The following is a 13,066-nucleotide window of genomic DNA, read 5'->3' on the forward strand; positions in this document are numbered from 1 at the left end:
TTTGTATGACGTCGCACGCGCGGCACCGGGTGAACGTGACGTTTCCAAAAATATTGACAACAATCTTGCCAGAAAGATAAATTTCATCTCACGACGGGTTTTCTCAAGAACATGTAAGAGCACAATTTCAATATATGTATAATTACATCTCTCTTTTTTATGGAAACGTTTTTTAGCAAAATCTGATTACTGCCGTAGTCTGCTTTACTGAAAACAGAACAGCTGAGTTTTGCGAACAGAGATGTGATCATGGCTGCTTCTTTCCAAAAGTCCTTTGAACAGCCATGCCAACTATTTTCACTGCAGGATAACATGATTGATAAATACTCCCATCTTACATAGAGGACTTTCTTGTTAAAACCCTCTTTTCATCATTGGTATGGAAACATATGTGACTTGTGTGTTTTGTTGCAGTGCACGCCTGACGCTGAAAATGTGTCACATTTAGCTTCAAACAGCATCCATTTTCCAAACTGCTTATCCTCACTCGGGTTGCGGATGTGCCTGCTTTCACATGACTCTGGGCCACAGGCGGGGTACACTGAACTTCTTGTCAGCCAATCATTCACGCACACAATCACACCTATGGGCAAGTTTGCCTTCAGTTTACCGAGCATGCTTGTTTTGGGGATGTGGGAGGAAACTGGAGTAGACAAAGAAAACCCACACAGGCACGGGGGAAAACATCCAAAATAATACACGAAACTGTCAACTCAGAATGATGAAGGCACGGACTGGAAAGGAGAGGAATGAAGATTAGACAAAGTAAAACAGAATATATGTGCGTGAATGAGAGGGGCGGAGGAGGAAGAGTGAAGCTCCAGGGAGAAGAGATAGCGAGGGTGGACGACTTCAAATACTTGGGGTCAGCAATACAGAGCAATGGAGAGTGTGGTAAGGAAGTGAAGATACAGGTCCAAGCGGGCTGGAACAGTTGGCGGAAGGTGTCTGGTGTTCTACGTGGGAGGAGAGTCCGCTAGGATGAAGGGCAAAGTTTCTAAGACAATGTCGATGCCAGCCATGATGTACGGATTAAAGACGGTGGCGCTGAAGAGACAGCAGGAAGCAGAAATGAAGATTTTGAGGTTCTCGCTCAGAGTGAGCAGGTTGGATAGGATTAGAAATGAGCTCATTAGAGAAACAAGGTGAGAGAGAGCAGACTTTGATGGGTTGGACATGTTCAGAGGCGAGAGAGTGAGTATGTTAGTAGAAGGAGCTGCCAGGAAAAAGAACGAGAGGAAGACCAAAGAAAAGGTTGATGGATGTTGTGAGGGAAGACATGAGGACAGTGGGTGTTAGAGAGGAAGATGCATGACATCGACTAAGATGGAAAAAGATGACACGCTGTGGGGAGCCCTAATGGGACAAGCCGAAAGGAAAAGATCAACTCAGAATGATATTCACAGCATTCATTTTTAATAGGCCAATGTCATGCAAAATATCACATTCACAAATAAACAATTTCTTACTTCTAAAGGGTGTCAGAACAAGCAAAAGCGTGAGCTGAAAAAGTCAGTCACGTTAGGAAGTACAACATGAGCACTCATACATTTTTGGATGGAGTATTAGGCTGCTACATCTTCATTTCTTGCATGGTTTGTTATTTAATTGCTATGCCTTAACACACCCGTCAAAAATTATACACATAGGACTCAAGTGTCCCAAAAGTCAAAGTTTGGAAAACAATATATATATTGACAACCATGATGTTTTAATGCTAGCTCGAGTGAGGAATTGTTTTGTACTTGTGTACTTTGAGCAGTCATTTTTCTTCCTGTACAACAACTCCATCACATATTTGAGGCCCGTTTGGATTGTTTTTGATGAGCCAATCGGCTAGCCATACCTATTGAAGGACACAGTACAAGGTAATTAAGAGTTTAGGAATCTAAGAGATACACATAAAAATTGTGATTTTTTTTTTTTTAAATAAATCTTTTAATATTAAAATGAAATGACGAACTGTACTTACACAGGGGTTGAGAGGTTTGTGTTTACAGAGCTCAGTGAGTCCTTGTAGCAATGTTTGTTTCACGTGTCGATTCAGGTATTCTTCGGTTTCCTCTTTAGTGGGAAATGGCTCAATCACAGCTGCGTATTTGAAAACATTTGTCGCTTGTGCAAGTGTTGCATGTAAAAAAAAAAACAAACAAACGTGTGTGTATCTGACTTACCAGTGGGGAACATGAATTTAATCTCTCGGACAGCAGCATGAAATGACTCGCTGCCATGCAAAGCGTTCTGAAGATCAGACGTGCCATATTTTGCTCGAAGGCTAGAAAAAGAAAAAGAAAAAAAAATGACTCTCCTGGGATGCTCTTTGTAGGCCGGCCACTCCAGGGAAGGATTCCTTCCCCATTTGAGGTTAAAGGTCGTGGTACACACGCCTGCATTTGGTGCAGGCAGTGTGGGATCGCTTCCCGCTTTGTGATGGTGTCGATATCTGCCCTGCGATGAGTGAGTTGCATCTCTGTTGGTTCGAGGGTGACAGTCAACTATCGGAAACTGGGAGGTCCATATTGTACAAGAAATACGTTATATCAATACATATAGAAGTGCACGGTTTCATACAGCTTACCATTGCATAGTTTTTGTGACTTTAGGAGGTCCAATGATGGATTTCCAGTAGGCTATTGCGTTGTCCCTTGCCAGAGTCAAGGCAATAACTGGCCCAGAGCTCATGTAGGCGGTCAAGCGAGGGAAGTTGAGTTTTCCATAATGTTCTGCATAGAAGTCACTGCACTGTTCTGGAGTCATCTGCAGTTTCCTTCTCTGCCACAGAAATGAAATGATGGATACTTGAAAATTCACGGTACAGTACACCTATACAGAACATCGTGCTCACTCTCTTAAGGAAACATTTTCATAGTCAACACCTTACCCACCTGCAAAATAGAGAAGCCCTTTCCCAGAATTATGTCTTCAATCTCCTCACTTCTATGAATTGCATCCGGCTTAATGAGCGCCAACGTTCTCTCCACATGAATACGTGGAAATGAATCGTTCTCCATGTTTAGGTTGCTAGGTAACGTTAAAACATTGCACGGAACGCAGCCGCGAGTCAGGTGCACCCCCCCCCCAAAAAAAAAACCAAAACAAAACTAAAAAGCAATATTGTCAGTACCATCTCGCATAAATTGCTTCGTTTACACACATTGCCCTTTTGCTTCGATTAGTTAAAAAGTATAGGTAAGCCACCAGATAATACATTTCCAGAATCACCACCGCCATCTTGTGGACTGCAGAAAACATCAAATGGGCGGCGAGGGGAGAAACTTATCACAAACCCCATCCCAGCAGCCAGACTAGTGGCCACTTAAAGCAAACCACACATTGTGCAGTTTCAGAAAATGGATAAATCAAAACGTTTAATGCAAATTTCAAGACTGGCTGCCATAGCAGTTTTCATTAAATGAATATAGAAAATTCTAAACTACGCAATATTTAGAACAGTACCATCGGTCATCATTTTTGTATAATTGTATAAAATACTTTATTTACTCCAAGGTAAAACACTGGAAAAACCATTAAACCAATACACAGGTTTCTTTCAAACAGTCTTTTATTCAAAGTTACTTCGATGAAAAGCTTTTATCGGGTTCCAATTGTAACCTGCCACACTCTGATCAGGTTGTCAGTGTAGCCAGCAAACAGGGTCTGTAACAAATACAACAAAAAAAAAGGGACAAGTTCAAGTGAAGGAAAATATCACCATGTAGACAAACTACAGCTTGGCCCCTCATATTTGCAGGACTGTCACCAGTAGACATCAGAGTTTAAAGTGATTGGGAATAATCACTGGGGGACGCAAACATATCTGTACTGAACCGAGCATGTACCTGTCCATCAGCAGACCAGGCCAGAGAGGTGCACTGTGGTGGTTCGGCCTTGCTGTTGGTGCTGATCACTTCTTGTCTCAGCTCATCCACAATAATCTTGCCCTCCAGGTCCTGCACAAATAGCGGTAGAGAGGGGGAAAAAAGTTTAATGGTAAATAGAGAGGAAAAAGCATGGTTTTGGAGAAAAAAAAAACCAAAAAAAAAAAAAAAAAAAATCAGAAACAGCCTCTATATCATCATGGAAATACAGTTGGCATTGGAAGTTTCATCACCATCACACCGCAACTCAAAACATGACCAGTATGGCATCTCTCATATTGAGGAGTTTTACCCAGATCTTGATGCTGGGGCCTGTGGCGGCGCAGAGCCAGTAACGGTTGGGGCTGAAACACAGGGCGTTGATGGTGGCACCGCTGTCGAGGGTGTAGAGGTGCTTGCCCTCGTTCAGGTCCCACAGCATGGCCTGACCGTCCTGGAGAGGACAACACAAACGGGCTCCAATAACGTTGCAGTCGTGCATAAATGCAAAGAGCGTTTTCAGAGATAACACTCAGAAACAGCCTCTTTATCATCACTAAAAAAAACAGATGAGTTAAGACTTCATCACCGCTGAACCCCGCAAGCTGGACCTCATTATTTGATGAGAGTTTACCTTTCCACCAGATGCACACAGGGAGCCATCAGGAGAAACGGTCACCGTGTTCAGGTAACCAGTGTGGCCGATGTGGTTTGTCTTCAGCTTGCAGTTGGCAAGGTTCCACACCTTAAAGCATAAAAAGTAAGAAAAGAATTATTCATATGAAAGTCACAATTCATATGGCACTAAACAGTATTGTGCCCTCATACTGAAAAGTCTTTCAGTCAATGAAACTATGATAATACATGCAAATTTAACTAATCATTGGGCAAAGGCAAATGTGGAAAATGCATTTTACAAAACTGCTAGCGAACGAACAGCATACCTTGACCATCTTGTCCCAGCCACAAGACACTATAATGGGGTTGCTGCTGTTGGGGGAGAAGCGCACGCAAGACACCCACTCAGAATGGCCTTCATCCTGAAATTGGAAAAGGAATGTAAACTGGTCTCAATGATGTCTGCTATAACCATACATGAAGTCATAAACAAATAGCACTTTTGAGACGTTAGAAGGCCAGCAACTATCGTATCCTTTCACAAAGGATAACAGTGGTGGCTCTACTTATAAAAGGTCTCTAGTTAATAAAAAAAAAAAGTTACGAAACACCTTGGAAAAATATTGTCTCTAGTCACGAAGGAAAATTCAGGATACGAAAGGAAAAAGTAACCGCTGGTTCTGCAGCTCCCAAATTCCACCGAACGTTAACACCCTACAACTGGTTTGTGGCGCGCAAAAGCGCTGCTCTCCTTTTGGCTAGGAGAGATGTCAATGTTTACATATGTTTTTTGTTTACCTTGGGAAGAAACAGTGGAATTAAGTTGTGTGCGTATGTTCCTTCATACGCGTTTTCTCTCAGCTGTAAAACATTTGCCTCCCACACAATGCGTTTTGCTTGTCACTCACTTCCATTTCCGTAGTCGCCCAATGTCAAAAGTATATGAACTATTATTATTACTCTTTACATGATGTACTTTGGTAATTTTTGCTGTGGGGGATCTGGAATGGATTAGGCTATTTACATATGGTATGTGCTTCTACTTACGAAAAAAATAACAGGAAACAATTTACGAAAAGGATCAATTTCATAAGTAGCACTGTAATCTACAAATTATTACAATGATTAATAGGCTATAAATTGATTTTGTATTACTAAACAGAACCAATACAGATTCTATATTTGGGGGTCTATATTCTCACATTCTTCAGAGTATTATCAGGCACTTTGTAAATGTGGGTTAAAAAGACAGGTCCTGGCGTTGTGACAAGGTATTCAGTGGGGAATAGAGCTAGCTTCGAGCTCAATCTAGTGACTGTTTTTTAACTGGCTAACCAGTCAAATCAATCTCTGCTAAGTGACTGCGTCAGCTCAGAAGCCACTTTATGAATCTCCTTTTCCTTTCGGCTAGTCCCGTCAGGGGTCGCCACAGCGTGTCATCGTTTTCCAACTAAATCGATCTCGTACACTCATGTCTTCCTTCACAAAATTCAACATTTTCTTGGGTCTTCCTCTCGCTCTTTTGCCTGGCAGCTCCATCCTCAGCACCCTTCTACCAATATACTCACTCTCTTACCTCTGAACATGTCCAAACCATCGAAGTCTGCTGTCTCGAACCTTGTCTCCAAAACATCCAACTTTGGCTGTCCCTCTAATGAGCTCATTTCTAATCCTATCCAACCTGCTCACTCCGAGCGAGAACCTCAGCATCTTAATTTCGGCTTCCCGTTATTTCTTCAGTGCCACCGACTCTAATAGGTACATCATGGCCAGCCTCACCACTGTTTTATGAACTTTGCCCTTCATCCTAGCGGACTCTTCTCCCACGTAGAACACCAGACACCTTCCGCCAACTGTTCCACCCAGCTTGGACCCGTTCCTTCACTTCTTTACCACACTCTCCATTGCTCTGTATTGTTGACCCCAAGTATTTGAAGTCATCCACCCTCGCCATCTCTTCTCCCTGGAGCTTCACTCCTCCTCCCACTGTAAGCCTATCTTGTGCATCTCTGACAAAAAAAAAAAAAAAGCTTGTGGTTCTGATTTCCTGACAGACCCTAAAAATTCCCGCCAACCCTAACATTTTTACACCACGTAATATCAGGGGCGTGGTTCTCCATGGACACGTTTGCATTCGCAGCCCCAGCGTGGCAGTGTGCTACTTCCTCATATGCGCTGCAGCAAATCGTTGCAGCCTGATTATGTTGTATATTTGAGCCTTGTTTTTCATGCCACTTGTTGCCAGATTGCTGTGTGTACATATATGCACATGTGTTCACAAGTGTCCACTAGCGTGACTGCCTCATCCTATGACATAGCGTTACTAAGCCATTTCAAGGCAAGTTTTTATGTTTTGCCAAATCCGATTTTTGACAGTTTCATGTTTTTAGGAGCAAGTCTTTTACCTTGTGACTTTTGCACCATCACCCTGTTGGACTGCCTTCCCGTGTATGCCCTCTCCCTGACAATAAATCTTAGTAAAATCCACGATTACGTCTCAGCTTCATGCATCTGGGTTCAACCCCCGCCTCGCTTGTGACAAAAACCAAGTTTATCATGTTTGCTAATATTCCGCTGTTTTGCAACGAAAGATGCCACCATGAATTTTGATTTCCTTATGCACGAGCGTGAATTAACGAGAATGGACAAGAAAATAGCAGACCCATGGGCTGGAGACAGAGTAAAAATATTTTGCTTAAAAAAAAAAAAAATCCCTACCAATGCTAATTTTGAAATGTAGGAAATTGGAACTGTGACATTTTTTCGGGCTTAAGTTAATAATTCATTTCTTTTTCCATTTGTTCAACAAAGTGACTCAAGCCTTTTACTTGGCCCCTACGTGGGGGCACTACATTTTCACTAGCAGTGGTAGACTAAATTGAATAAGACAATGGTAACAGTGAATTTGATGTGACGTGGCAGTCCTGTTTCCGCATTTTACCTTTCAAATGAAATATGATCCCAAGTTTTAGATGGACGTTGATAGAATGTTTCTCCCCCATCACAAATTTCTACACGAGAGGTGCTATTTTCTGCAATAACATTGATCTCTTAATGTATGAAACCAGCAAAGCTCTGTGGGAAAGATTTTGCTTCAATTTTGGTGAAAAAAAAAATTAAAAATCAAACCATTCAAATTTGATTATTTAATCTTTACTCAAACTACAAATGACTTAAGACTTCCAATAAGCAAGACATCTTTGACCACACACCTGGATAGTGTACTTGCAGACTCCTAGTGTGTTCCACAGCTTGATGGTCTTGTCCCGAGAGCCAGAAACAATCTGGCGGTTATCGGCAGAGAAGGCCACACTCAGGACGTCCTTGGTGTGCCCAACAAACTGGCGGGTGGTCGAGCCACTGTGGACACATCACAATTGATTTTGATCATACAAATATTCAACTGTAGACAGTGTAATGATCACTGCAAAGTCTTAAAAAAATAAGATGACAGCACTGTTCAGAAAACTAACAAAACTCCTTGCAATACCTCAGCATAAATTACCTCAGTTGAAAAAGCGTAATGACTAACGCAGTGGTTTCTTTTACAACTAATTCCAACAAGTCTCAATGCTTATTAAAAGTATACAAATGCTAGTTACACAAAGTAGGTCCCATTCAAACCAGTATGTAGCTGATAGTAAACCACAACACTAACTTTGTATTAAAAGGTAGTGCTCAATTGAACATTATCAATAGCTAATGCCTTAGTAAATCTGGGACCATTAACGCTGCAAGGGTTAAAAGCAAGTCCCCATGGTGAATAGTGGTCACTGCCACCGTAACAGATGAGCCCAGTTTTTGTCGATTTCATGCCATCTGCAATTTAACAGTCATATGTCCCAGTTCCCAAAAACATGAAACATTAATCGGACACTAAATTGCTAGGGTGCGGCTGTTTGTCTCGACATGCCCAGCGATTGGCTGGCAACCAGTTCAGCGCGTACCCCGCCTCCTGCCAGTTGACAGCTGGGATAGGCTCCAGCACTCCCCGGGACCCCTGTGAGGATAAGCGGCTAAGAAAATGGATGCATGTCGTCTTATCCTTACGTGCTGAGGTCCCAAAGGCGGAGGGTGCCGTCCCAGGCTCCAGACAGAGCAAATTGTCCATCGGAGGAGATGACAACATCGCTAACAAAGTGAGAGTGGCCCTTCAAGGAGCGCTGGGGGATGCCATAGTTAGTTTCATCACGGGTCAGCTTCCACATGATGATAGACTTGTCTGGGAAAGATACACTTCGTTTTAATCACAAGTTAATGTTGTATTCAACAAGTACACTTGAACATGAGTCTACCATGCTAATTTGAGAAAACCAGCAGCAATCACTATGTATCAAATAATTATCGAGTTTAATACTATGTATACATCTTTATTCATCGCCTGACACGCAGAGGCGGCTTTAGCCTAGCCTTTCCCTCGTAGGGTTACAGGCAACGCGATATCGTTAGCACCGCGGAAAACCCAAAGCTTTTCTCAGATCCACCCAGTTTAGTCAGACTGAGGTAAAAGTCGCAGTTCAAGACAGCATGTTTGATAACGTCTCATCATACCAATGTGGCTGGATTTACGTTATGATAGCCAACTTGCTAGCAAGCTAACGCGAGAACAGCCATGTTGGCGGGGGGGACCTCACCTCGGGACGCCGACAGAATCATGTCCGGATACTGAGGAGTTGTGGCGATTTGGGTGACCCATCCACTGTGCCCTTTAAGGGTCCCCCTCACTGTCATCTGCTCGGTCATTTTGCCGCGGATCGATGAAGCCTTCTACGAGGATGGATTCAGATTCTCAGAGGCCCAAAATTACCTACGTCCTCATTGCATCTGGGCACAGAGGAAAAGGAAGTAGAGACCCGGATGCAAAAACTATGAGGGGTGAGAATCCAGCAAAGGATCCTGGGTAATTTGGACGTGATTCTTCTTCATGCATTTGCTGGCGGGTTGCAAACAACATTTAAGTGCACACCGCCATCTACTGTGCAAGACTAACATCCATGTTCCCAGCCCACAGTATGTACTGTTCAGTACAGTACTTGTTTCTCAAAATTTCCTTAATTCATGGCGGCAATCTTTATAAACTGCAATTTATGAAAGATTTTTCATGGCCTATTTTATGCTTGCCATCATTGATCTTCATATTTTAATTCGGACAATTCTTTCATCTAGAACTACTATATGTATTCAGCTTTTTTTGGCCATTTGCTGTGATGGTCCTAACTTATCATTTGTTACTGAGATTCTTCTTTCTACCCCCCCCCCATAACCCCTTCCTCAGTTTATCAAATGTGGACAGAAGATTTGTGGGTTAAAGAATGACAACAAGCAAGAATTATCGCTCACTCAAGCACCCAAAAATTATAAACAGGATGTCACCAAAAATATACACATTTTAAATACTGATATTTGTAAAATATTTTACATGTTAAAAATTATTCAAATTCTAACAAACAATTTTACAATTATTTAAAGTGTGTATACATTTTTTTTGGGACACTCTTTATAAATATTTTGGGGGACCAGGTCCGTGTGAACCCCTCCTCTTGCCTGAAGATAGCTGGGATAGGCTCCAGTACGCCAGCAACAGTTGTGAGGATAAGCGACTAAGAAAATGGACGGACGGATGAATCAATAGATACAATTGCTGTAATTAAAACAGTCATTAATTCAGCAATTAAACTAAGTATGGGGGGGGGGAAATCACAGCCCAAGTACAGTTCACTTGTATTTACCTTTTAAGTACAATACGCTAGCATTTAATTTTTTTAAAATTGTTTGGTTTTAAACATTTATTGTGGTAGGCTACAATTTAGATTTTACTTTTGTTTGCACGAAATTTTAAATTGAATAGTTTTTAAAAATTGTACTATATTTAAATGCAGGGTTAATCTTGAAACTGCAGAACATAGTAGCTTACATTTAAATGTTTTTAGGACTACTAGAAACTTGTTTTTGAAGAACATTTAGGCTTACTTTAAAAGTCCATTTTAATGTTGACAACAATGATAGTATTTATAGTTAAAGAGGAAATCCAGTGGTTTGCATGAACAATGTATCCAATAGGTCATGTAATATGTACTCTATCTTGACAATGTGATGTTAAATCCTCTCCTTTAATAGTGTTTTAAGAAGATTTTTATTGACAATTACGAATTTTCAGGGGCGCTGCCATTTTTGTGAGTCACATGACCTATGTGGGCATATGTGACGTGTTACGTGTCGTTCCAAACGCTCGATTACATGGGACACCATTATGACCAGCGCTGATTTCTCGGATTTATCCTCATCTGATGAAGAAATAGCAGTATGGGTTGATCAGGAAGTTGGAGGAATACTTCTATACAGAGCAGCAGAGCCGCGAGCTCGTTCGGCCGGGGAGCTTGGCGGAGCTGTGAGCTCGCTTCCCGCCGAGCCAGGAGCTACTCAGCCAGGGAGCGAGCTCACGGCTCCGCTGCTCGGTGGGGCAAGCTCGTCACACTCCGTGTCATTCCATCCGAAGAACCATACGAATATTCAACATCATTTACAGCCGAGCGGTTTGCTCGCAGGGAAGCGAGCTCAGCTCCCAGGCTCTGCTGCTCGCCAGCATTATTAACAGCCACAGGTTCAAATCTGTATGGAACTATTCCTCCGCCTTCCCGATCAAGCGAGCCACTCACGGCTGTGCTCCTCACGGCTGTGTATGGAAGTATTCCTCCGTCTTCCCGATCAACCGATACTGTTATTTCTTCATCAGATGAGGATAAATCAGAGAAATCAGCACTGGGGATAATGGTGTCCCATTTAATCCAGTGGAACGGCACGGTACATGTCACATTCTCGCACGTAGGTCATGTGACTCGCGAAAATGACAGCGCCCATGACAATTCGTAATTGTCAATAAAAATCTTCTTAAAACACTATTAAATGAGAGAGGCTTTAACATCACATTGTCAAGATAGAATACATATTACATGACCTATTGGATACATTGTTAATGCAAACCAATGGATTTCCCCTTTAAGTATTTTTTTATGTGGTCGTTGGTGAAAAGTCTGAGTACGTACCATTGAATTGGTGAAAGTGTGGTACAGTGCCGCTAGTCGTATATGAGCGCCCCTTGGTAGTACATGAATAAATAATTATATGTTCCAACCCCAATTTTAATGAAGGAAGTTGTATAAAACATAATTTGTAAATCCTTCTTAGTCAATTATATATGCTACACAGAAGAAATTTAATGTTCTAACTAATGAATTTTAACTATCTATTTTTCAAAATATTCTCTAATTTTGAATTGGATTCCTGCAACATGTCCCATAAAAGCTGGGACAGGGAGCAACAAAGACTGGGAAAGTTGATCCATGCTAAAAAAAACATTACAATACAAAGGCAAACAAGTTACTTGGTGAAAAAGGACCAACCCCAAAAGGGTCAGTTGTTCACAAGCAATGAGGGGGTGGGGTTCACCATTTTGTGAACAACTCCATAAACAAATAGTCCAACAGTTCAGAAAACACTGCATGTAGGCGGCAAGGCCAAGAACCCAACATTGAATGCCCCGTGACCTTTGATCTCCCAGGCAACACAGGTTTAAAAACTGTCAAAAGTGTGGAAAGAATATCATCAGGTGGGCTCAGGAAATAGTTTGTCACTAAATCTACAAATGCATGGTAAAAGTTGACCTAGCAAAGTGAAAGGCCAGATATCAACAACGCTCGGAAATGCTGCCGGCTCCTCTGGGCCGGAGCTCATCTGAGATGAACTAGTCTGCATGGCCTGGGTAAAGGGCACATTTGTGAAGGCAGCATTCATTTTAAAATGTACATACTGATACTAGGTCGGAAGAAGAAAATGTGTACTCATGGTATTATCTTCACTTTAAAGTATTCTCAAAGGGAAATTCCGGTGGTTTGGATTAACAATGTATCCAATAGGTCATGTCATATGTACTGTACCTTGACAATGTGATGTTAATCCTCTCTCATTTCATGTTTTTTTTAGAAGATTTTTATTGGCAATTACTCATTTTCATGGGCACCGCCATTTTGGAGAGTCACATGACCGATGTGGACGGATGCGACGTAATAGACACGGCACCAAAGGCTCGCTTACGTTGGAAACAACTGTGGCCGGCGCTGATTTCTCAGATTTATCCTCATCTGTTGAAGAAATAGCAGTACCGGTTGATCGGGAAGACGGAGAAATACTTCCATACAGATTTGAACCTGTGGCTGTAAATAATGTAGAATTTTCAGATGGTACTTCGAACGGGATTGACCCGAGACTTACTACTCGGTCGGTGCGCGGGACATTGAGTGCGTAAACAACGACTTTGTTACATTCCTATCATGGACAGTGCTGATTTCTCGGATTTATCCTCATCTGATGAAGAACGCGAGTCGGCCGACTTGCGGGACACACCATTCATCCATCCCATCGATTTTGGAGTGCGTTTAGGTCAGTCTGTGGAGGACTGCACTGAGGACAGCACTCGTGGCCATGAAGGATGGTAGAACCCATTAGTGAAAGGTTGGCCTTATATTGTGGGAAAGGTTGATTTAGCCAACAGGGTGGCTGGGGTCCAAGTGAGAATGAAATGATCTTTGCCTTGG

At 42.1% G+C, this 13,066-nt stretch overlaps 2 protein-coding genes across 2 annotated transcripts; both read right to left on the bottom strand.

Annotated features, from left to right (window-relative positions):
- Positions 1 to 81: 81 nt before the first annotated feature.
- Positions 82 to 3,538, bottom strand: LOC133508767 (nucleoside diphosphate kinase homolog 5-like). The gene is made up of 5 exons (XM_061835161.1): positions 2,886 to 3,538; positions 2,579 to 2,772; positions 2,175 to 2,275; positions 1,973 to 2,091; positions 82 to 1,846 (listed from the first exon to the last, which is right to left on the bottom strand). Exons 1-5 carry the CDS (start codon positions 3,009 to 3,011, stop codon positions 1,763 to 1,765), a joined length of 624 nt encoding a protein of 207 aa, XP_061691145.1. The 5' UTR covers positions 3,012 to 3,538; the 3' UTR covers positions 82 to 1,762.
- A 6-nt stretch (positions 3,539 to 3,544) lies between these two features.
- rack1 (receptor for activated C kinase 1) lies at positions 3,545 to 9,334 on the bottom strand. Its single transcript, XM_061835149.1, has 8 exons — positions 9,110 to 9,334; positions 8,526 to 8,697; positions 7,688 to 7,835; positions 4,802 to 4,897; positions 4,492 to 4,602; positions 4,171 to 4,311; positions 3,840 to 3,950; positions 3,545 to 3,657 (listed from the first exon to the last, which is right to left on the bottom strand). The coding sequence occupies exons 1-8, from the start codon at positions 9,216 to 9,218 to the stop codon at positions 3,592 to 3,594; spliced, it is 954 nt and encodes a 317-aa protein (XP_061691133.1). The 5' UTR covers positions 9,219 to 9,334; the 3' UTR covers positions 3,545 to 3,591.
- Positions 9,335 to 13,066: the final 3,732 nt, after the last annotated feature.

Source organism: Syngnathoides biaculeatus, chromosome 11 (assembly GCF_019802595.1).
Source record: "Syngnathoides biaculeatus isolate LvHL_M chromosome 11, ASM1980259v1, whole genome shotgun sequence".
In the NCBI taxonomy this organism is placed as follows: domain Eukaryota; kingdom Metazoa; phylum Chordata; class Actinopteri; order Syngnathiformes; family Syngnathidae; genus Syngnathoides; species Syngnathoides biaculeatus.

Excerpts from the sequence above, each read along its gene's own strand:
- LOC133508767 (XM_061835161.1), bottom strand. The coding sequence starts at position 3,011 with ATGGAGAACGATTCATTTCCACGTATTCATGTGGAGAGAACGTTGGCG. Across the intron at positions 2,276-2,578 it reads GTCACAAAAACTATGCAATG|CCTTCGAGCAAAATATGGCA; the intron begins GTAAGCTGTATG and ends TTCTTTTTCTAG. Across the intron at positions 1,847-1,972 it reads ACAAACCTCTCAACCCCTGT|GTATGGCTAGCCGATTGGCT; the intron begins GTAAGTACAGTT and ends GTCCTTCAATAG.
- rack1 (XM_061835149.1), bottom strand. The coding sequence starts at position 9,218 with ATGACCGAGCAGATGACAGTGAGGGGGACCCTTAAAGGGCACAGTGGA. Across the intron at positions 7,836-8,525 it reads CGCCTTTGGGACCTCAGCAC|TGGCTCGACCACCCGCCAGT; the intron begins GTAAGGATAAGA and ends ATGTGTCCACAG. Across the intron at positions 3,951-4,170 it reads GCCCCAGCATCAAGATCTGG|GACCTGGAGGGCAAGATTAT; the intron begins GTAAAACTCCTC and ends CTATTTGTGCAG.